Source organism: Podarcis liolepis, assembly GCF_965112155.1.
Source record: "Podarcis liolepis genome assembly, chromosome: 4".
NCBI classification, from domain to species: domain Eukaryota; kingdom Metazoa; phylum Chordata; class Lepidosauria; order Squamata; family Lacertidae; genus Podarcis; species Podarcis liolepis.
This window is the reverse complement of record NC_139558.1, coordinates 99,553,565-99,577,975: the sequence shown is the minus strand read 5'-3', so window position 1 is coordinate 99,577,975 and position 24,411 is coordinate 99,553,565. Positions and strand designations below refer to the sequence as shown.

The 24,411-nt window shown below is 47.4% G+C and overlaps 1 protein-coding gene across 3 annotated transcripts; it reads left to right on the top strand.

Moving 5' to 3' along the window:
• Nucleotides 1-1,273: 1,273 nt before the first annotated feature.
• Nucleotides 1,274-17,368, top strand: LOC310705314 (putative mitochondrial transporter UCP3). Of its 3 annotated transcripts, none has more exons than XM_083499949.1 (8): nucleotides 1,274-1,474; nucleotides 7,809-8,025; nucleotides 8,678-8,882; nucleotides 10,563-10,760; nucleotides 11,399-11,500; nucleotides 12,547-12,727; nucleotides 14,326-14,805; nucleotides 17,166-17,368. In XM_083499949.1, exons 2-7 carry the CDS (start codon nucleotides 7,900-7,902, stop codon nucleotides 14,438-14,440), a joined length of 927 nt encoding a protein of 308 aa, XP_083356075.1. In that variant the 5' UTR covers nucleotides 1,274-1,474; nucleotides 7,809-7,899; the 3' UTR covers nucleotides 14,441-14,805; nucleotides 17,166-17,368. The 3 variants fall into 3 exon arrangements, with proteins under 3 accessions (XP_083356075.1, XP_083356073.1, XP_083356074.1); XM_083499947.1 differs by having other exon boundaries at nucleotides 1,274-1,479; XM_083499948.1 differs by having other exon boundaries at nucleotides 1,274-1,479; nucleotides 14,326-14,940; nucleotides 15,159-17,368.
• The last annotated feature ends 7,043 nt before the right edge of the window (nucleotides 17,369-24,411 follow it).

The following is a 24,411-nucleotide window of genomic DNA, read 5'->3' as shown; positions in this document are numbered from 1 at the left end:
AAAATATCAATGGCTTCCCTCCCTTCTTCTCTTTCCGTGGTTCATTTTGCATACCCTAAATCCCTGCGTGTTTTACATAAACCAAACCATTCAGTTTTCCTTTATTACATCTGTCAAAACTTATTTACACCAGGCATAGGCAAACTCAGCCCTCCAGATGTTTTGGGACTACAACTCCCATCATCCTGGACCACTGGGCCTATTAGCTAGGGATGATGGGAGTTGTAGTCCCAAAACATCTGGAGGGCCGAGTTTGCCTGTGCCTGATTTACACTGTCGAATTTATCATAATGCTGCCCCCATTTTCAAGTGTGCCCAATTTCCCCCCATGTATTCAACAAACATTTTCCAGTCTTCTTGAAACATATATTCTTCTTGTTCTCTTATTCCATATATGTTAAGTCTGCAAGCTGCGCGTATTCCACCAGTTTAAGTTGCCATTCTTCTTTGGTTGGGACCTCGCTCGTTTTCCATTTTTGGGCTAGCCAAACACGAGCCACGTTAGTGGCATACATAAATAACCGTTTTTGACACCTGGGAATTTCAATCTGAATTATCCCCAACAAAAAGTACTCTGTTTTTTTTGGGGGGGGAGTACTTTTAAACTTTTTTTTTTCAATTTGTTATGAATTATTTCCCAATACTCTTTTTTTTGCCCTTTTACAAGTCCGCCACATATGATAGAACGTACCCTCAACCTCATTGCATGGTTTTTTACCGGGTGGCGCTATGGGTTAAACCACAGAGCCTAGGACTTGCCGATCAGAAGGTCGGTGGTTCGAATCCCCGCAACGGAGTGAGCTCCCATTACTCGATCGCTGCTCCTGCCAACCTAGCAGTTTGAAAGCACGTCAAAGTGCAAGTAGATAAATAGGTACCGCTCTGGCGGGAAGGTAAACGGCATTTCCGTGCGCTGCTCTGGTTCGCCAGAAGTGGCTTAGTCATGCTGGCCACATGACCTGGAAGCTGTATGCCAGCTCCCTCGGCCAATAAAGCGAGATGAGCACCGCAACCCCAGAGTCGCTCATGACTGGACCTAATGGTCAGGGGTCCCTTTACCTTTTACCACAAATAGTACACCCCACCACCACCGGGGATATTACCAAACAGAAGTCGCCCGTTTCTATTTTAATTCACATGAGGACATGGCGACTGGGGCATGTGCTCTTCTTGAACTGACTGACCCGAGGAGACGCGATCTCTGTTTTCACCCGTCTGCTCCCTGCTGAAATGCCAGCCGCAGCAAATCTTATAAATGAGAGTCTCGATGAGAAGATGCCAAACAGAGTAGCTTCGTGAGCAGCAGATGGTTGAGCTGAACGTAACATTCGCTGCTGCTGCGATTCCTAGGCTGTCGATCCAACCCCCTGATTTAGTAATACTTTTCTCTGCAAAATTCACATCACCGCCTTTCGGCAGGAACGCCTACGGATCAGCCCGCAAAGGGATTCGAGCAGAAAACATCTGGGGCCAAGTAAGGTGTGGGGGCTTTTTCTGGTTATCTTTGTTTGCATGGAGTTGGTTGGCCGGATTCAGGGCTTTTTTGTTCAGGACTTTTTTGTTATGCCATCTCTCAGGTGGGCGCCGTTGCCATTAAAGGTCCTCTGACCATTAGGTCCAGTCGTGACCGACTCTGGGGTTGCAGCGCTCATCTCGCTTTATTGGCCGAGGGAGCCGGCGTACAGCTTCCAGGTTATGTGGCCAGCATGACTAAGCCGCTTCTGGCGAACCAGAGCAGAGCACGGAAACGCCATTTACCTTTCCACTGCAGTGGTACCTATTTATCTACTTGCACTTTGACGTGCTTTTGAACTGCTAGGTTGGCAGGAGCAGGGACCAAGCAACGGGAGTTCACCCAGTCGTGGGGATTCGAACCACCGACCTTCTGATCGGCAAGCCCTAGGCTCTGTTGTTTAACCCACAGCGCCACCCGCGTCCCTACGCCGTTGCCATTATAAGAGAGCAAAGGAGGCGTTTGTAGTGAGTTCCGGCACCTCTTTTTCTAGAAAAATAGCACTGGTTGGATTGAAAGGTCTTATTTGCGAGAAGCACAGTTACAAGGGAACCAGCCAGAGGGCCTTCTCAGTAGTGGCGCCCGCCCTGTGGAACACCCTCCCACCAGAGGTCAAGGAAATAAACAACTACCTGACTTTTAGAAGACATCTGAAGGCAGCCCTGTTTAGGAAAGTTTTTAATCACTGATGTTTTAATGTGTTTTTAATCTCTTTGCCAGGCTGGCAAAAGTTGCACTAGAGCAGGCATGGCCAAACTCAGCCCTCCAGATGTTTTGGGACTACAACTCCCATCATCCCTGACCACTGGTCCTGTTAGCTAGGAATGATGGGAGTTGTAGTCCCAAAACATCTGGAGGGCCGAGTTTGCCTGTGCCTGCATAAGAGGATGAGAAGGGCCGTATTACGCATGCACTTGCCTCATGGGTGATTTCAGACCCTGGACTCATTTAGCAAGAAACTTTCTTTGAATTCCTTTTATTGGGACTTTTAATGGGACTTAGCTGCGATTCCTGCATTGCAGGGGAGTTGGCCTAGATCAGGGGTCAGCAAACTTTTTCAGCAGGGGGCTGGTCCACTGTCCCTCAGACCTTGTGGGGGGCCGGACTATATTTTCAGGGGGGTGGGGGGTGGGAAATGAACGAATTCCTATGCCCCACAAATAAGCCAGAGATGCATTTCAAATAAAAGGACACATTCTACTCATGTAAAAAAAAGCTGATTCCCGGACCGTCCGCGGGCCAGATTGAGAAGGCGATTGGGCCGGATCCGGCCCCTGGGCCTTAGTTTGCCTACCCATGGACTAGATGACTCCTTGGGTTCCTTCCATCTCTACACTTCTACAATTCTGAATGTCACTGGATCAGGGCCTTAGCGGAAGATTCGGGACAGTTTTCTGAATAACGGAGCATCTTTGAATTGTTCCGTGGCATCCTCCACAACGGGATTGGGATCACAGGATTCAGAGCTGGAAGGAAAGGTAGTGGATTCATGTTGTTGTTGTTTAGTCGTTTAGTCGTGTCCGACTCTTCGTGATCCCAGGGACCAGAGCACACCAGGCCCTCCCGTCTTCCACTGCCTCCCGCAGTTTGCTCAAACTCATGCTGGTAGATTCGAGAACACTGTCCCACCATCTTGTCCTCGGTCGTCCCCCTCTCCTTGTGCCCTCTATCTTTCCCAACATCAGGGTCTTTTCCAGGGAGTCTTCTCTTCTCATGAGGTGGCCAAAGTCTTGGAGCCTCAGCTTCAGGATCTGTCCTTCCAGTGAGCACTCAGGGCTGATTTCCTTAGGAATGGAAATTGGAGTCATTGGGGTCTTTTCAGGGCAGCTTATAGATAAAAATAAGAACTGCTGAAAACAGGGAAAAAGCAATAATTGAAAAGCAATTAAACACTGATAGAATTAAAAAGATACACGTATATAAAAATCTGTTAAATTTTTTTTGTTAAAAAATCTTTTAAAACCATACCAATAAAAGCAGCATGGCACCAGCTTTCTCAAAGCAGTCAGTTCCCCACCCCCCAAAAAAGTCCTTCTTCAAGCAGCGAATGGTTAAACTGTGGAAACCACAGGAGGGGAGAGTTGCTCTTGTGCTCTGATCCTGCTTCCAAGCTTCCCACTGTTAGACTAGGCTGCTGGGCTAGGGGCACTGCGTTGGTTCAAGAATCAGAACCAGTGAAGGCGGTGAAAGTCCTGTGTGAGTTCCTGGAGGCGGTTGGAGGATGGATGGCGGCTAATGGATTGAGGTTGAATCCTGACAAGACAGAAGTTTTGCTTTTGGGGGACAGGGGGCGGGCTGGTGTGGAGGATTCCCTGGTCCTGAATGGGGCAACTGTGCCCCTGAAGGACCAGGTGCATAGCCTGGGAGTCATTTTGGACTCACAGCTGTCCATGGAGGCACAGGTCAAATCTGTATCCAGGGCAGCTGTTTACCAACTCCACCTGGTACGCAGCATGAGACCCTCCCTGCCTGCAGACTGTCTCGCCAGAGTGGTGCATGCTCTAGTTATCTCCCGCTTGGACTACTGCAATGCGCTCTACGTGGGGCTACCTTTGAAGGTGACTCGGAAACTACAGCTAATCCAGAATGCGGCAGCTAGACTGGTGACTGGGAGCGGCCGCCGAGACCACATAACACCGGTCTTGAAAGACCTACATTGGCTCCCAGTACGTTTCCGAGCACAATTCAAAGTGCTGGTGTTGACCTTTAAAGCCCTAAACGGCTTCGGCCCAGTATACCTGAAGGAGCGTCTCCACCCCCATCGTTCTGCCCGGACACTGAGGTCCAGCACCGAGGGCCTTCTGGTGGTTCCCTCATTGCGAGAAGCAAAGCTACAGGGAACCAGGCAGAGGGCCTTTTCGGTGGTGGCGCCCGCCCTGTGGAATGCCCTCCCATCGGATGTCAAGGTGATGGACAACTACCTGACATTCAGAAGACATCTTAAGGCGGCCCTATTCAGGGAAGCTTTTAATGTATGATATTTTTGTGTTTTTTGGTTTCTGTGGAAGCCGCCCAGAGTGGCTGGGGAAGCCCAGCCAGATGGGCGGGGTACAAATAATAAATTATTATTATTATTATTATTATTACATTCTCCTCCAACTTCCAACGTAGTCGGAATTCACAGCAGCCTTTAAGGAGCCATGATGCTTTAGAAAGGCACTGGGAAGTTAAGATGTCTTTAAGTCTGTCATAATTCGCTTTTTTGCAACACGTGCTAAGCAGCTATGAAGTGGGAGCGTTTGAGAAGCAAATGTTTGGGCAGCGCCAGCTTCACACAACTAACATTGTTAATTCCCCCTAAAACGACCCACAACTCTTGCTGCCGTCCGCAACATCCAGTTTGTTTCTCTCCGAAATTCTCTTAGCACTCAGAACTGGCAAAATATTTCATTTCCCAGTCTTGGCAAGCGGTCTTAATTCTCAGGTACGTTCCAGGAATCTTCATGCAAATAGTTGCTGGCTTAAATTACTGGCCCTCAAGCTCAGGCTAGTTTCTGTTGTTTCCCGTCACCCTACAAGTTCCACCTTGCCCAGAGATTAAATGATTTGGCATGTGAGAAGCACATTTTGCCATAACAATTCTTCCCATCCTCCTTGTTCCCCTTCTTCCTTTCTCCCTCTTTCCAACAATAAAATAACACATTGTTGTAAGGCAATGATAATAATCATAATTTTATTATTGATACCCCACCCATCAGGCTGGGTTTCCCCAGCCACTCTTGGCAGCTTACAGTACATATAAAACATACTGTACTAAAATGTCAAACACTAAAAACTTCTCAATACGGTCATACCTCGAGTTACAGACGCTTCAGGTTGCACGATTTTGGGTTGCGCACTGCACCGAACCCACAAGTAGTGGAATTTGTTACTTCCGGGTTTCGGCACTTGCGCATGTGCAGAAACGCTAAAGCACACTTTGTGCGTGCACAGAAGCACCAAATCTCAACCCATGCATGCGCACACACGGTGCTGTGGGTTGCCAATGTGCTTCCCGCACAGATCACATTTGCAACTCCAGCATCCGCTGTACAGGGCTACCTTCAGATGTCTTCAAAAGGTTGTGTAGTTCTTTATCTCCTTGAGATCTGTAGGGAGGGCGCCACCACCGAGAAAGCCCTCTGCCTGCTTCCCTGTAACCTCGCAGGAAGGGAACCACCAGAAGGCCCTCGGAGCTGGACCTCAGTGTCCGGGCTGAACGATGGGGGTGGGGACGCTCCTTCAGGTATTCGGGTATATTGGGCAATTGACCCAGTCCTGTGGAACATGCTGCCACTAGAGATTCAGCAGTCACCTCCTGTGCCAACTTTAAAACGCCTGCAGGAAACTTTTCTATTCTGCCAGGCCTACGCAGGCAAGGAAGAGTATACACCCCACAGTGGTCTACTGGTGTCTGTTTTGATTTAGCTTTATGTTTGTGCTGGTCCCGAGGGTTAACCGTGCAGCGAGGTCCAGTCCAAGGTCAAGGGTGCGGTATGGAGGCTGTCCATCAAAGCTGAAGCTGGGTCCAAGGCAGGGAGTCGGGTGAGGTCAGGAACTCTGGCAGAAGAGCAGGACAGGGTGCAGGCAGGAACAGGCTACCAACAATGTTGCTCCAGCAACCTGGGACTGGGCTGGCTGGCTTTTATCTGCCACGAGGCATAGGGTGGCCCCAGTCCACAGGTGACTTGCCTCTCCTGGCCTGGAGGCGAGCACTCCTCCTGCGGGAACTTAGTTCCCTCCGCCTCTCTGCCCTGAGCCTCTGCAGCTCAGGAGAGGCTGGAGGGTCACTGGACCCAGAGGCAACCTCAGCTTCCCCTGACGGGGCTGAGAGTGGAGCACCTGCAGGCAATGGGTCCTCCATCACCTCAGGAGCCAGAGCAGACTCAGCTGGTGCCTGCACCTGAGGATCCAGCACAGGTGAGGGCCCTTCAGGCTCATTCCCTCAGCTGGTTCTGGAGGCAGGGACTCCTGTGCAGGCTGGGATCCCTCAGGTTCAGCCTCCGAGTCCGAATCCCAGGCCATCACAATGTTGTTGATATCAGGTCTACCAACAATCCTGGTAGATAACTGGGGAACCCGCTGCCACAGGAAGCAGTGATAAGCAAAAGTCTAGAGACAAATTCATGGAGGAGAGAGGGCTCTCAATTGCTACTGTTCACAGTAGCTCTGCTCTGCCTCCACAGCTGGAAGCAGTAATGCGTTTGGATCCCAGTTGCTGGAAACCACAGGAGGGGAGACGCGTCTTGCTTGTGGGTTCCCTGTTGGCTACTGTGAGAACAGGATGCTGGTCTAGACTAGCCATTTTCCAGATCCAGGAGTCAGTTCTTAGGCTCTCAATACGTGTGGACTGTTATCCATTCAGTGATGATGATGATGATGATGATTTCTTTATACCTCGCCCATCTGGCTGGGTTTCCCCAGCCACTCTGGCTGGCTCCCAACAGAATATTAAAGGTAAAGGGACCCCTGACCATTAGGTCCAGTCGCGGACGACTCTGGGGTTGAGGCGTTCATCTCGATTTATTGGCCGTGGAAGCTGGCGTACAGCTTCTGGGTCATGTGGCCAGCATGACTAAGCCACTTCTGGCGAACCAGAGCAGCGCACGGAAACACCGTTTACCTTCCCGCTGGAGCAGTACCTATTTATCTACTTAAACTTTGAGGTGCTTTCGAACTGCTAGGTTGGCAGGAGCAGTGACTGAGCAACGGGAGCTCACCCCGTCGCAGGGATTTGAACCACCAACCTTCTGATCGGCAAGTCCTAGGCTCTGTGGTTTAACCCACAGTGCCACCCGCGTCCCATAACAGAATATTAAAAACACAATAAAACATCAAACATTAAAAACTTTCCTAAACAGGGCTGCCTTTAGATATCTTCCAAAAGTCAGATAGTTGTTTATTTCCTTGACATCTGGTGGGAGGGCATTCCACAGGGCAGGTGCCACTACCGAGAAGGCCCTGTGCCTGCTTCCCTGTAACCTCACTTCTCTCAGGGAGGGAACCACCAGAAGGCCCTCGTAGCTGGACCTCAGTGTCCAGGCTGGACTATGGGAGTGGAGACGCTCCTTCAGGTATCCTGGGCCGAGGCCGTTTAGGGCAAGCATAGGCAAACTCTGCCCTCTAGATGTTTTGGGACTACAACTCCCATCATCCCTGACCACTGGCCCTCTTAGCTAGGGATGATGGGAGTTGTAGTCCCAAAACATCTGGACGGCCGAGTTTGCCTATGCCTGGTTTAGGGCTTTCAAGGTCATGAATTGGACAGGACAGTGAGAAAGGACAGGAATGTTGAAGATTTATTTCCCCTCCCCAGGCTCATCTATATTGCCAAGGACGGCAAAACCTCCTTCTCGGTGTTTGAGGACATTTTCTGGGGCTGAAACGCCTCCGTCAACAGTGGCACGATGGTCGGCTTGAAGCCCACGGACATCCCCCCCTCAGCGACCGTCAAGTTTCTCAGCGCCGGGACGGCCGCCTGCATTGCTGACCTCTTCACCTTCCCCTTGGACACGGCCAAAGTCAGGCTGCAGGTGAGAACCTCTGGGTTAGGGTGCCGAACTGGGACCAGCGAGACCCGGGTTCGAATCCCCCACTCAGCCATAATGAAACTCGCCGGGTGACCATGGGATCCAGTCTCTGCCTCTCAGCCCAACCTCGCAGGGTTGTTGTTTTTGGGATTAAATGGAAAACTATGCATGCCAGCTTGACTTCCTTGAGGGAAAAGGTGGAATATGAGTACAAGCAAGAAGCACTCCCAGGTGTTTAAAGTGGTATGAATGCAGACTTAAAAAATATATATATATATACTTTTCAGATATATACATTTCACTGACTTTACAATCATTTGGACATTTTAAGACTTGACTTCCTTCCCCCTCTTTCTGCGATTCCTTCAATTTATTTCTTAATATCTTCTGCATATCCAAATACACTTCATTTGCTCATTTATCCATTTGCTTTAATTATATACAGTCATACCTTGGGTTACAGCCGCTTCAGGTTGCATTTTTTCGGGTTACGGACCACCAAAACCCGGAAGTACCGGAAAAGGTTACTTCCAGGTTTCAGCAGTCACACATGTGCAGAAGCGCTAAATCGCACTTTGCACATGCGCAGAAGTGCTACAAAATGGAGCTGTGCCGTGTGATGAGTGGTCGATTTCTCGTCAACTTCTCCTTTCAGATCCAAGGGGAATGCAAGGGTTCCAGGGCAGCGAAGAAGTACAAAGGGGCGTTGGGCACCATCACTACCATGGTGAAGACGGAGGGGCCAAAGAGTCTCTACAATGGCTTGGTGGCTGGCCTCCAACGCCAGATGAGCTTTGCATCCATCCGGATCGGCCTGTACGACTCGGTGAAGCAGTTCTACACCCCCAAGGGGTCAGACAGTAAGTTCCCCGCTGCCTCTGGAGGCCCCGAGCTCCAGCGGAGGTCTCGTTCGGAAACACGTCGGGCTTCCAAGCGTCTCCACCCCCATCGTTCTGCCCGGACACTGAGGTCCAGCGCCGAGGGCCTTCTGGTGGTTCCCTCACTGCGAGAAGCCAAGTTAAGGGAACCAGGCAGAGGGCCTTCTCGGTGGTGGCACCTGCCCTGTGGAACACCCTCCCATCAGATGTCAAGGAAATAAACAACTACCTGACTTTTAGAAGACATCTGAAGGCAGCCCTGTTTAGGGAAGCTTTTAATGTTTAATAGGTTGTTGTATTTTAGTGTTCTCTTGGAAGCCACCCAGAGTGGCTGGGCGGGGTATAAATAATAAATTATTATTATTATTATTATGAGCTATCCCATTGACAGAACATTGGCCTGTCATCCTACGCTACACTATCAAACCTATAGTTACGTAAATTCAACTAACAAATATACCCACAATGCAACTGGCTGTGTTTAACTATATTAATTCTTTATACATCGTATAAACATACCTCTTTTCACATCATCAAATTAAGTAGAAGCAACTAAAGACCAACGTTTTGAACAGGAAATACAAATATTCTTATAGAAGCTTTTTGTGTGTTCCACGTATGTCTTTACGAATACAAGTGTCAGACACGACAATTTTAAGAAGCAGTACCTGCAGAAAATGAACTTGTTCCTTGTAATGTTCCACATATGCCTTTGCAAAATATAGTTGCTGTATGCAGGTATCAGACGAAAGAACTTAAGACAAGGGTTCCCGGAATAATACCTTGTTTCGCCCTGCCGGCCTTCATCAGCTGTGCATACTCTAAATAATACAGATAAACATAATAATGTATTTTTTAAAACAAATTAGGAAATAAAACACATAACACACATATTGAACAATGGATCTACATACCATATTTTGTGTTTATCTGTATTATTTAGAGTATGCACGGCTAACGAAGCCCAGCAGGGCAAGACAAGGTATTATTCCGGGACGGGAATGATCCTGTTGGAGTAAAAAAGTTGGGATGGGCGGTAGAATAAACAAGGATAACAAATAAATAGAATAAACGTGGCAGTTAACAGCTAGGGAAACATCATCGGGGAAATGAAATAAACTGCCTTGTGAACACAGCCCAAATTGTATAACTGGGGGAAGAGATGGAACAAGGATAGCAATCCGTTATAATGACAAAAACAGCCTCTGTCTCTCTGTCTGCCTCGCTCTCTCACTCTCTTTTTAAAAATTAGTTTTGTTTGGTGCTACATATTTAAAATTATAATCGCACCACAACATAGCCACAGTTTAAAGATTCCTCCAAATCTCTGGACTTCCCCCACCCCATAGGTTCTGAGGTTAAACCTTTTCTACTGCATCTTTTTTCAATAATTACCCCCAAAAAAACAAATTAACTCCCTTATACCATATTTCTCGTTACGTTACAAGTGGTGTTATAGTCCTGTTCGTGTTTTCAGCTGCTTACAATGGTCTTTAAGGTAAATTGTATATATATATTTTTCCCCATTCCTTATTAAAGTTTTGGTCTTCCTGGTTCCTGAGCTTTCCAGTCAGTTTTGCCATTTCGGCATAGTTCATCAACTTGATTTGCCCTTCTTCTCTGGTAGGGACGTTATCTTCCGCCTCTTTCTCGCTCTCTCAGGCGCCAGCATCCCCACCCGGTTACTCGCCGGTTGCACCACCGGAGCCATGGCCGTCACCTGCGCCCAGCCCACGGATGTGGTTAAGGTCCGCTTCCAAGCGCACATCAGGTTGGTTGGTGGACCAAAGAAGTACAATGGGACTGTGGACGCCTATAGGACCATCGCCAGGGAGGAAGGGGTCCGAGGACTCTGGAAAGGTGTGTTGTCTTCCGCCATTCATTCCCTTTTTGCATGATATTTAGTATGATTGTCCTATTTATTACCGTATTTTTTGCTCTATAAGACTCACTTTTTCCCTCCTAAAAAGTAAGGGGAAATGTGTGTGCGTCTTATGGAGCGAATGCAGGCTGCGCAGTTATCCCAGAAGCCAGAACAGCAAGAGGGATCTCTGCTTTCGCTGCGCAGCGATCCCTCTTGTTCTGGCTTCTGAGATTCAGAATATTTTTTTTCTTCTTGTTTTCCTCCTCCAAAAACTAGGTGCGTCTGGTGGTCTGGTGCGTCTTATAGAGCGAAAAATACGGTGCTTTTATTTCCTACCCGCCTCTCACCCTAAGGTCCCAGGGTGTGGGTGTCAGATGCCGCAATATGAAAATGCAAAATTATAATCGGTTCAAGCAATTTTAAAATCGGAGCCTAAAATTCTCTCTGAAGTGTAGGTGGGTTTCCACAAGGCAAGATGCAGCGATAACAGCAAGAACATTTATTGAACTACAGTCGTGGAAACAGATAATTCTAGCCACCAAGACCTCCTGGTCAGCTCCAGGGATCCAGCCAGGAGATCACAAAATCCAGAATCTCTACACACACCCCAACCCTTTGCTTCCACCCACTACAGGGACCCTGCCGAACATCATCCGAAACTCTATCGTGAACTGTGGGGAGATGGTAACCTATGACCTCATCAAGGAGACGCTGCTGAGATATCGCCTGATGACAGGTAGGGAGGCCTCCTCTTCCCAGATGCTGGAAATCTAGGCCTCAAATCTAGGTCTGCTCCAGTTACCTAACTTGCAGTCTTAAAGATTATGGAGTCTCCAGCCAATGAAGGAGGTGGGATTCAAAATGGCGGCTCAGTCTCTCTCCTTTCCCCCCTGAAATATTTTTATTGGTTTTTACAGATACAACTTTATATCAACATTTATATACTAATTTCATGAGATTCTCTGAATCTCATTACTTCCCCGCTCCCTTTCAGCGATCCTTCTATTATTATTAGTATTAGGGTCTTTTCCAGAAAGTCTTATCTTCTCATGAGGTGGCCAAAGTCTTGGAGCCTCAGCTTCAGGATCTGTCCTTCCAGTGAGCACTCAGGGCTGATTTCCTTCAGAATGGAGAGGTCTGATCTTCTTGCAGTCCATGGGACTCTCAAGAGTCTCCTCCAGCACCATAATTCAAAAGCATCCATTCTTCGGCGATCAGCCTTCTTTATGGTCCAGCTCTCACTTCCATACATCACTGCTGGGAAAACCAGAGCTTTAACTATACGGACCTTTGTCGGCAAGGTGATGTCTCCTTTTTAAGATGCTGTCTAGGTTTGTCATCACTTTTCTCCCAAGAAGCAGGTGTCTTTTAATTTCGTGACAGCTGTCACCATCTGCAGTGATTATATGATTCTATTATCCAGACATATAAATTAGCATTTGCAATTCCTGTTTCTTATCTCTTACCTTGCATGGTGTCCCTCTTTTATGATGTGTGGCAAATTAGACTGAGAGAGAGAGAGAGAGATAAGCTTGGGGTTACCCGGTGTGTGTCATGGCTGCGGGGTGGGATTTGAACCCAAGTCTCCCGGTGTCCTTCATCAGACACTATAACCGCTGCACCAAACTACCTCACAAGCCTAGATCATTTAACCAGCCTTTGGCCTTGGAGGGCAACCCTCAAAAGGTAGCTTCTGGAGCAGCTTTCTAAGGGAAGGAGGCTCCCAGTTTTGGGGCTATCCCAAACCTGAACCATCTCGTGTCTGTTCCCTACCGCCAACAGACAATTTCCCGTGCCATTTTGTTGCTGCCTTCGGAGCCGGATTCTGCGCCACCATCGTGGCATCTCCCGTGGATGTGGTCAAAACGAGATACATGAACTCCATCCCAGGACAGTACAAGAACGCTCTGAACTGTATGTTCACCATGGTGGTGAAAGAGGGACCCACAGCTTTTTACAAAGGGTAAGCAATAACATCCTAAACACCCCCTTCTGTTCTTTTTATTAGTAATTAAATCTGTATACCACCCTATACCCAAAGAGCCCAGAGCAGTTCACTACCAGGCAGAGGGCCTTGTCGGTAGTGGCTCCCTCCCTGTGGAACGCCCTCCCATCAGATGTCAAGGAAATGAACAACTACCTGACTGAAGGCAGCCCTGTTTAGGGAAGTTTTTAATGTTTTCAATATTCTGTTGGGAGTCGCCCAGAGTGGCTGCAGAAACCCAACCAGAAGAGCGGGGTATAAATAATACAATTTATTATTATTATTGCCATCATCTATGCTTTTCTGGTATCAGTTTCCTTATCTTAAACACATTTTTATGCCACCTTTTAAATTGGTCTCAAAGCAGTGTACAATTAAAAAAATATATATTAAAACAGAATCAAATCGCAAAGCAAAGTTTCAAAATGCAGCAATTAACTTAAAAGACTATTATTATTATTATTATTATTATTATTATTATTATTATTATTATTATTCTGCCCATCTGACTGGGTTTCCCCAGCCACTCTGGGTGGCTCCCAACACAATAGGACATCACACACGAAAAATTTCCCTATGCAAGGCTGCCGTCAGACATCTACTGAAGGTTGTATAGTTGTTTGCTGTCTGGCATTTGATGGGAGGGCATTCCACAGGGCGGGCGCCACTACGAGAAGGCCCTCTGCCTGGTTCCCTGTAACTTGGCTTCTCGCAGCGAGGGAACTGCCAGAAGGCCCTCAGCGCTGGACCTCAGTGTCCGGGTAGAACGATGGGGGTGGAGACGCTTGAAAGCCCGACGTGTTTCCGAACGAGACCTCCGCTGGAGCTCGGGGCAGAACGATGGGGGTGGAGACGCTCCTTCAGGTCTTCTGGGCCAAGGCCGTTTAGGGCTTTCAAGGTCAGCAACAACGCTTTGAATTGTGTTCGGAAACATAATGGGAGCCAATGTAGGTCTTTTGGAACCAGTGTTATGTGGTCTCGGCAGCTGCTCCCAGTCCCCAGTCTAGCTGCCACATTCTGGATTAATTGCAGTTTCCGGGTCACCTTCAAAGGTAGCTCCACGTAAAGCGCATTGCAGTAGTCCAAGCAGGAGATAACCAGAGCATGCACCACTCTGGTGAGACAATTTGTGGGCAGGGAGGGTCTCATCCTGAGTACCAGATGGAGCTGGAAGACAGCTGCCCTGGGCACAGAACTGACCTGCGCCTCCATGGACAGCTGGGAGTCCAAAATGACTCCCAGGCTGTGCACCTGGTCCTTTAAAGCCCTGGTTTAGGGCTTTAACACTTTGAATTGTGCTCGGAAACGTACTGGGAGCCAATGTAGGTCTTTCAAGACCGATGTTATGTGGTCTCGGTGGCCGCTCCCAGTCCCCAGTCTAGCTGCCGCATTCTGGATTAGTTGCAGTTTCTGGGTCACCTTCAAAGGCAGCCCCCCATAGCCAGAAGCTTGCCGGGCTGGATTTGGCCCCCGGGCTTAAGGTTCCCAACCCCTGGCCTACACGATGCCCATGGGAGCTTCTTCCTATGTCTTCCAAGGGCAGCCCACGTCTAACTGGCTGCCTCTGTCCTCTTCAGTTTCATACCCTCCTTCCTGCGCCTGGGATCCTGGAACGTGGTGATGTTTGTGTCCTTTGAGCAGCTGAAAAGACTGATGGTTCTGGCCCAGGTGACCTGGGAATCCCCTTTCTGACACCGGAAGCCACCTCCGGGAAGGAGAAGGTGGATCGCGCCAAGGACTCCCCGAGAGGAAAACACGGGAGAGGAAAACACCAGAGAGACAGCTTTGGCCAAGAAGCTTTTAGGAAACACTCTTGTCGCGGCGGCAAGGCACAAACGGCAATGGTTTTAATTGCTTCGGAATGGGCTTGTGTGGCTCAGCGGCGCATAATATTGAAGCTGAGAAAAGGAGGCTTTGAAAAGGACAAATGTGCCCGTGACTTCTGGGTGCTGCCCAGCAAAGGATTGCTGTGAAACTCTGATGCTTCCTTACCCAAGAGGTTTATCCGGATTTGAATAGGGTCTCGTGTGGCCTGGTCCAAAGGTTCTGACTGACAGGTAAATATGCAATGGGGAATATTAATAGCATTGCATTGTTTTAGGGAGAAGGACTTAATTTCACAAGGAAAAAAAGTGATTAGTTCAATCTTACTGCAAAGAGACCTACAGAGTAGCAATGATGTTGCCATTACGGTGGTACCTCGGGTTAAGTACTTAATTCGTTCTGGAGGTCCCTTCTTAACCTGAAACTGTTCTTAACCTGAAGCACCACTTTAGCTAATGGGGCCTTCTGCTGCCGCCGCGCGATTTCTGTTCTCATCCTGAAGCAAAGTTCTTAACCTGAAGCACTATTTCTGGGTTAGCGGAGTCTGTAACCTGAAGCGTATGTAACCTGAGGTACCACTGTACAGTGGTACCTTGGTTCTCAAACGCCTTAGAACCCAAACACTGCAAACTCAGAAATAAGTGCTCCAGTTTGCAAACATTTTTCGGAAGCCAAACGTACTCCGTTTTGAGTGCCACACTTTTGTTTTGAGTGTCACGCTGATGTCTGTCTGTTTTTGCTATTTATTTTGCGTTTTTGTTTTTGTGGCTCTTTTTCATTTTGTTTTTGTGACTGAGTGGAACCCAGTTCAGTTACTGATTGATTGATTGATTGATTGATTGTGTGACTGCAGGGCATTGTTTACTTCTTTCATTTTATGGATCAGTGGTCTCGTAAGATAGTAAAATCCATGTTAAATTACTGTTTTAGGGGTTGTTTTTAAAAGTCTGGAACGGATTAATCCATTTTGCATTACTTTCTATGTGAAAGCGTGCCCTGGTTTTGGAACGTTTGGGTTTTGGAACAGATTAAGTTTGAGAACCAAGGTAACACTGTATCTAAAACTGTGTTGCCGAATCTTGTGTCTCCGGCTGTTTTTGGACTACAACTCCCATCATCCCTAGCTGGCAAGACCAGTTGTCAGGGATGGTGGGAATTGTAGTCCAAAAAGAGCTGGAGACCGCAAGTTTGGGAAACTCTGGTCTAAAAGATCTAGAAGCACCAGGTTAGCCACACCTGATTTAAGCCATAATACATTTATAACGGCACTTCCAGACATCCTTGTTTACAGAACCTTCGTCCCAATTTATTCTCAAGGAATCTGACAATGTTGGCTCCTTTTTGAGCCTTCGCTCTGAATTGTTTGCAGGGATCTTAGGTGATGTTATACCACACTTTCCATTGCATTCCTCCGCCCCCAATCTCTTTCCTTATCACTAAAAATTTGATCTTGTGGAGAAGAGAGCCAGTGTGGTGTAGTGGTTAAGAGCGGTAGTCTCGTAATCTGGGGAACCGGGTTCGCATCTCCGCTCCTCCACCTGCAGCTGCTGGGTGACCTTGGGCCAGTCACACTTCTCTAAAGTCTCTCAGCCCCACTCACCTCACAGAGTGTTGGTTGTGGGGGAGGAAGGGAAAGGAGAATGTGAGCCACTTTGAGACTCCTGAAGGGGAGTGAAAGGCGGGATATCAAATCCAAACTCTTCTTCTTCTTGTTGTTGTTGCACAAGACCTCCCAGTCATCCATAATTATGCAACCTAAATTTGCCAGTTTGCGACTGAATCTCACCTGAAAATGGCAACAGTCTGGAAGCTCCCTTAGTCTTTAAAAAGGTACGCATGACCATTAGGTCCAGTCGTGGACAACTCTGGGGTTGCGGCGCTCATCTCGCTTTATTGGCCGAGGGAGCCGGCGTACAGCTTCCGGGTCATGTGGCCAGCATGACTAAGCCGCTTCTAGCGAACCAGAGCAGCACATGTAAACGCCGTTTACCTTCCCACTGGAGTGGTACCTATTTATCTACTTGCACTTTGACGTGCTTTCGAACTGCTAGGTTGGCAGGAGCTGGGACTGAGCAACGGGAGCTCACCCCGTCGTGGGGATTCGAACTGCCGACCTTCTGATCAGCAAGCCCTAGGCTCTGTGGTTTAGACCACAGCGCCACCCGCGTCTCTCCCTTAGTCTTTAAGGTGGTACAAATACAGCTTGTTTTTGCAATCGTAATGACACTGAACAGGGAGGAGTCGCGGGCAAAAAATGAGGAGGGGGAGAAGAATTTCCTCTCCTAAAGGAAAATGTGGTTAAAGGGAGTTTTAGTTCTGGGTGATAGTTGGAAAAAGTGGACCAATAAAACTACAGTGGCTATAGGTTGCAGGAAACAGGGGACCGCAATACCATCCGAGTCTACCAGCAAACATGTCTGATAATGCAACATTTTACTGGCATTCTGCTGCCTGAAGCAGGTTGGACATGAACAGACAAGGAAAGGGAAGAAGCTGTTGTCTGGGTGGGAACATTAAAGAGATATCTGTGCTTGCAGACTCCTGCAGAACCTTCTTCCCACAACTAACTTAAATTTCCTTCTCCTTTGCCTAGAGATGGCTTCTGCAACACACCAGCGCCTGCCCTACTGAACCCACGGAAAATCTGCTGGCAGATGGAACTCCGGCTGTAAATACAGATTCGATGAAGAAGCAGCAAATTCCCCTCCACCCCCCTACTCAAGAGGAAATCAAAGCTCTTCTGCCATGTTCCCATTTTTGTAGCATTCCCCCACCCCAAATAAAGCTTTTTTTTCCTACTTTGCAGAACTTTCTCTTTCAGATCTACATCAGTTTCATTTAATTTAGCAGCTGACCCACGATTTGACATTTTCCAGCCAAGGCTGAATGCAAAATAATGAAAAGATATCTCTGTCTTCCATCAACACCCAGATTCTCAAAGCAATGTGGTCCCCAACTGGGGAAGGGTAGGATAGTTGACAAAATGGTATTATTATTATTATTATTATTATTATTATTATTAGCATTGTGGGGACTTTCAGAAGCAATTGTAATCTGGGTGGCGGAGGTAGGAAGTCTGCTATTCCCAGAAAAAAATATCAAAAATCCCTTACTAACACCTAAAGACGCTCTGTGGGACACCTGATGATAGAAATCTTCACATTTCTCTCCTCTATGTCTACTCAGAAGTAAGCCACATTGAGTTCAACAGGGCTGAGTAACTGTGTACAGCCGTAGCTTGGTTTTTGAACAGAATGTGTTCCGGAAGTCTGCTCAACTTCTGAAACATTCGGAAATCAAGGCGCAGCTTCCGATTGGCTACAGGAGTGTCCTGCAGCCAATCGGAAGTTGTGCCGGACATTCGGCTTCCAGGGCAAAGCTCGCAAACCGGAACGCCTACTTCCAGGTTTGCGACGTTCACGTTCCAAGTTGTTTGTGAACTAAGCTGTTCGAAAACCAAGGTACGACTGTATAGGATTGCACACTGATTAATCATACAAGCGTTAGTTGATTAATCCACTGGTTTATTGATCAGATTTGCATATTAATAATAATTTTGAAACAAGAAGCGTTTCCAGTCTCCAAGCAACGTGAGATTCCAGGGGTTCTCAGCGCTTACTCAGGGTTCAAGTTGTCTCTAGGAATGAGGCACAGCAGAGACTGCAGTGCCTTTAGAATACGTGGCTTATTTACACATATATACAATCTGAAGATGAAACATGGGTGGCCTACCTGTCATGGATGCTTCAGCTGAGATTCCGGCATCACAGGGGGTTGGACTAGATGACACAGGGGTCCCTTTCAACTCCATTATTCTGTGAAGTGACATTACAGGGAACCAGGCAGAGGGCCTTCTCGGTGGTGGCGCCCACCCTGTGGAATGCCCTCCCACCAGATGTCAAGGAAATAGACAACTATCTGAAGGCAGCCCTGTTAAGGGAAGTTTTCAATGTTTGATGTTTTACTGTGTTTTCTGTTTTCATTTGTTGGAAGCTTCCCGGAGTGGCTGGGGCAACCCAGTCTGATGGGCGGAATAATAATAATAATTATTATTATTATATTATTATGAGCCGAACCATACCCAGTTGCTGTCTCACACAGAGCCTCTTATCTTTGTTCTCCTCAATGGCCCATCACCCAGGCAATCACCACACCCGAAAGCTAGCCTGGCTTATGTTTTAACCTCACACACAGCCTGCTTCCTCCCTGCTAAACTCATAAAGATACTTTATTTTAGACTATGCTTTTGTGTTTTTTGTAGCAGCATCTCAGAAGGGCTCTAAAATAGAATTTATCATCAAAAATAAGAACACGGGTTTTACTTTTATATAACATCTGCTTCCTGGGGCACCTGCAGGAAGTCTGCAATCAAATTTCCAGAAGGAAATGAAACACAGTCCTAGTTAGAAGTGCTCCCCAAATCTTGCCATGCGCCACCCCATTATTCCCCTGCCTCCCCCCCAAAATCACCTGACCCTCTAATGACCATAATACAGAAGGGTCATTCTATTCTGTACAGCACCTTCGTCATAGACCTTTTTAAAGGAATGCCCTGCTGAGATAATCAGGAAGATAATTGGATTTGGGCTAGGATTTATTCCTACCAGCTACAAGGCCAAAGATGGAGATGGACATATACGTCGAATTCAGCTTGTATCTCCATTTCTCATTATTCCACCTTTAAAATTCAGTTCTCCAGATTTCCACACCAGATTGGAAGGGAAAGGTCCTCATGAAACTTCAGCGTTGTAATGAGAATTTCTCTTAATATGCACCCACAGAATAACTCTTAGGAACACACACACCAATACACCACTAGACTGTTAATAGCACTTTTAATTATCCAGGTGAAAGGCTAGAAATTCGAGGGAAGTCAGGCAAGGGAGAGCAAGACAACGATCTCTCCTTACACGTAGGAGGAAATGAATAGCATTTCTCATTTAGCAGGAACTTCCCGAAACATTGGTTCTTCCTAGAAAGCGCTGGACGACTTGCACTAAAAGCTTTTCCAGGCCATTAACTTTCTCCTTGTCAGATCAGATGCAGAAACTTTGCCAGAAAAGGGGGGGGGGAGAGAGAGAGAGAGAGAGAGAGAGAGAGAGAGAGAGAGAGAGAGAGAGAAGCTGGCACACCTTTCTGTGGGAGTAGGGGACAGGATCCGGCCGGCGGGGCCTGCCCACCTATCAATCACCTGGCACCAAAACGACTGCAGGTGACCCGGATGGTCGGAAGCCAAACCCGGAAAATGCACAGCCCACAAACCTATTTGCAATGGTGGGGGGCCTTGCAGAGCTGGCCCGGGACATTTTGCTGCCTGTGGCAAAACACAAACGCGTCTCCTCCATGTTTAGAATGTGACTGGACTGAGAGGTGACTCAGGATAGCAGCACCCCTAAGTGTTATGTACAGTCATACCTCGGGTTGAATGTGCTTTGGGATGAGCACGTTCAAGTTGCGCTCCGCAATTTGTGTGTTACTTCCGGGTTTCACCACTTGCGCATGTGCAGGAGCTCAAAATGATGTCACGCGCATGCGCATAAGTGCCGAAACGTGACCCACAGACACGCGGACATGGATTACGTTTGCTTCTAGAGGTACCACTGTACTGAAGTTCTCACCCTGGGCCAGCAGGGGGATACTGTAGATAGTTTTCACTCAGGTCCACATATGCAAATAAGGGATTGAAAGTGACGTTCAGTGATTGGCTAGTTACAGAAAGAGGTTACTGTTGCGTTGTACTGGAGCTCTATATAAGCAGGCTGGCTGAACCCTTCAGCTCAGTTCTGGCCTGGCCTCTGAATAAACAAGAGCTGTTTGAGGAATCACTGTGTCGTCTGATAGGTTCACCCACGACTTAACACTAAGGACACCTGGCGGCTCCTGGCCAGGTTATAGCAGGTGCAAGGCAGTTCCGCTTCTGCCCAGTGGCGTAGCAAGGTCAGGTGCGCACCGACCCCTCGCACTCTCCAGGCTTCAGGGATAGCCGCCTGAAGCCTTCGGAGCGCAGCACGAGTTCCTGCTGTGCTCCGCAGGCTTCAAGTTCCTTTTGCTGAAGCCGGGAGAGCTGCGCTCCGAAGGCTTCAGGGATCTTTGAGGCTGGCAGTTCCCCCCAGCGCTTTTGTGCTGCTCCCCGAGCTTTCCCCCACAGCCAGCCTCAAAGACAAGGTCGGGGAGCAGTGCAAAGGCTGCGCGCAGCCTTCCCACTGCCCCCCGAGCTTGTGGGGCTGGCGGTGGGGGGGATCTCCGGAGGCTTCGGGTTGCCTTCACTGAAGGCGACTGAACGCACCTTAAACGCACCTTGTTTTAGAGGGGGAGAACAAGAGAAAAAAATTCTCCCCCTCTCTGCGCAGCGCCCCTTCAGCCAAGTGGGAGGAGAAATGGAAGGGGCTCTGTTTCTCCTGCCGCTTCGCTGAAGGGGCGCTGAGCAGAGAGGGGGAGATTTTTTTTTCTTGTTCTCCCCCTCTAAAACAAGGTGCGTCCTATGGTCGGGTGCGTTCTATAGAGCGAAAAATACGGTAACAGCTATGGCTCCGATCCTGGGACCCGGCATTGATCAGCTGATGCAGCAAGCGTGGAAAGACCCTTTTAAGCATTCGGACAAGATTCCCACACCTTGCTGCCAAACGGTTTGTGATATTTTGTGGACAGGAAGAGCGGTCAATGCATTTTATACCCAGACCCGGCATTGTTGAATCCTTGGGAGAATTTCTGATAAAACAGGGCTGAGCAGGCGAGATTTCTCGCCGGTGTGGGTGGGCGACCTTCCAGAGGCCGGATTGTCCCAGATCAAAAAGTACAGCGCACCGAACTGCAAACGTGACCGAGCCACAGGCAACGTTCCAGCAACATGCACGGTTGGGAGATTCCTCAAACCCCCCCCCCCCCACATCTCTGCATCCGCCGAAGCAAAGGCCACTATCTCCACTCAAGGACACCATCCGACGCAAGAAAAGGAGCTCAGGGAAAGGGCAGGATGTTTGGGGTTTTCTAAGAAATAAATTTATTTATTTGCTTTTTCAGATTAAAATTTTACAGTCACCTAGAAACAAGATTCTAAAGGATCTCCTGGACTTCTCTCCTCCCCTTTGTAATAATACAGTAATAATAATTAATAATAATAATAATAATAATAATAATAATAATAATAATAATAATAATAAATAATAATAATAATAATAATAATAATAATAATTTATTATTTATACCCCGCCCATCTGTCTGGGCAACTCCCAACATAATGATGATAATAATGATAATAATGATAATAATGATAATAATGATAATAATGATAATAATGATAATGCGACAAAACATCAACCATTAAAAACTGGCGGGGACGAAGCAGGCTGTGTGTGAAGTTAAAATATAAGCCAGGCTAGCTTTCTGGTCAGGTGATTGCCTGGGTGATGGGCCATTGAAGAGAACAAAGATAAGGGGATCTGTGTGAGATGGCACCTGGGTATGGTTAGGCTCATTTATTTAGTTGTTGTTGTTGTTGTTGTTGTTGTTGTTGTTGTTGTTGTTGTTGTTGTTATGCCGCCCATCTGACTGGGCTGCCCCAGCCATTCTGGGAAGCTTCCAACAAATGAAAACAGCAAACACAGTAAAACATCAATCATTAAAAATTACCCTAAACATGGCTGCCTTCAGATCATAGAATCCTAGAATCATAGAGTTGGAAGAGACCACAAGGGCCATCGAGTCCAACCCCCTGCCAAGCAGGAAACACCATCAGAGCACTCCTGACATATGGTTGTCAAGCCTCTGCTTCAAGACCTCCAAAGGAGGAGACTCCACCACACTCCTTGGCAGCAAATTCCACTGTCGATGTCTTCAGATGTCTTCTAAAAGTCAGATAGTCGTTTATTTCCTTGACATCTGATGGGAGGGTGTTCCACAGAGCGGGAGCCACCACCGATAAGGCCCTCTGCCTGGTTGTGAACTGCTCTGGGATCTTTGGGTTTAGGGTGGTATACAAATTTAATTAATAATAAAAAGAACAGAAGGGGGTGTTTAGGATATTATTGCTTACCCTTTGTAACACTTGGTATTAAACATGCCAATATCTAGTGCATGGATAGGAATATGTCTTTTTAAAAATCCACTACTGCATTTATCTCCCACCTCCTCTCCCAAGGAAGCGCGAGGCAGCGATTCCCCGCTGTAGCCTTACAACAACCAGGTGAGGTAAGTTAGGCTGAGATGGGGATTGGGCCCAGGTCACCCAGCCAGCCCCATGGCCAAGTAAGGATTGGAAGCCTCGTTTTCTCGGTTCTAAAATCCAGCACTGCAACCACTGCACCACACTGCCACTGCACGCAGGGAACGAGTTTGCTGTGGGAAGGTGCATGCATTCAGCAGCGATTTGGTCTGCCAGTGGTCACAGGTGTTTCAGAGGAGAGGTCCAAAGGATTGACTAATTCCCCGAGAAAGCATTAACCACTGTTATAAATTAGAGTTTTGTAGAGGTGCTTTCCGGCTTGTTTTGCCTCCTTGTGGTTAATTGTCGGTAATGATGATGGAAGGGAGCCTCACAGTGTATAAGGGGGAAACGTTGCTTAAAGTGAATTTCACAGCAGATGGGATGGGATCATAGATGTTTCCCTTTTTTTAAGGGAAATTCCCTTATTCCAAATAGGATTCCTCGAAAGAAAAGGGAAAAGTTGACAGCTATGGATGGGATTGAGCTCACCTCCAGAGCTTGTCAGGACCAGTGCCAGATTTACGTTTAAGCAGTGCTGTGGGTTAAACCACTGAGCCTTGGGCTTGCCAATCAGAAGGTTGGTGGTTCGAATCCCCGCGACGGGGTGAGCTCCCATTGCTCGGTCCCTGCTCCTGCCAACCTAGCAGTTCGAAAGCACGTGAAAGTGCAAGTAGATAAATAGGTACCACTCTGGCGGGAAGGTAAATGGCATTTCCGTGCGCTGCTCTGGTTCCCCAGAAGCTGCTTAGTCATGCTGGCCACATGACCCGGAAGCTGTACGTCAGCTCCCTCAGCCAGTAAAGTGATGAGCACCGCAACCCCAGAGTCAGACACGACAGGACCTAATGGTCAGGGGTCCCTTTACCTTTAAACAAGCTATAACTTAGGGCCCCACTTTCTTGGCCCCCCCCAAAAAAATAAAGAAAAAAACTGGATGTACATTTCCAAAATATAAGTTAAAAACAATAAAACCTTCATAGAGCAACAGTTATTTTGTGTTGTATAGGCTCCTATGATGTAAGCAATGGGTCCCGCCTGCTAGCCTGCTCCCTCAAATATCACTGATTTGCTCCTTTCTGTATATATAGGGTGCCTACATTCTGCTATTTATAATTATTAGTAGTTTGCATCCTATATTTACACCTATTCTTATTTCATCTTATAGCAAGTTTCTAGAGACTAGAGTCTTTGTAAACTGTTTGCATTATTAAGTTTGTTCTGAATAAAATGTCATTTTAAGTTAGAGCTTAATAATTATTTCACTATTAATGTACTTCTTAATTGTATTTCAGTTCGACAATTACTTTGATAAAGTACATATTTTGTTATGTGCTTGAGATACCTCTTAGGTCCGTAAATGACCATATAGCATATATTCAACACAAAAAAACCAGGGACAATTTGTTGCTGACAAAGGACAGCTGGACATATAAAGGGCCCCATTACCTTCAGTAGCTGAGGGCCTCATCAAACCTAAATCTGGCCCTGGTCAGGACTCAGCTGTGGAATAAAGCTGGAGGAAACCACTTTTGAGTGTTTCCTAGAAGCAAGCGCTGTATACATTTTACGAAATAAATAACACAAAGGAATTAGGCAAGAGGGCTCCTGAGCATGTGCAGGTTCCAGAGAGGGAGAA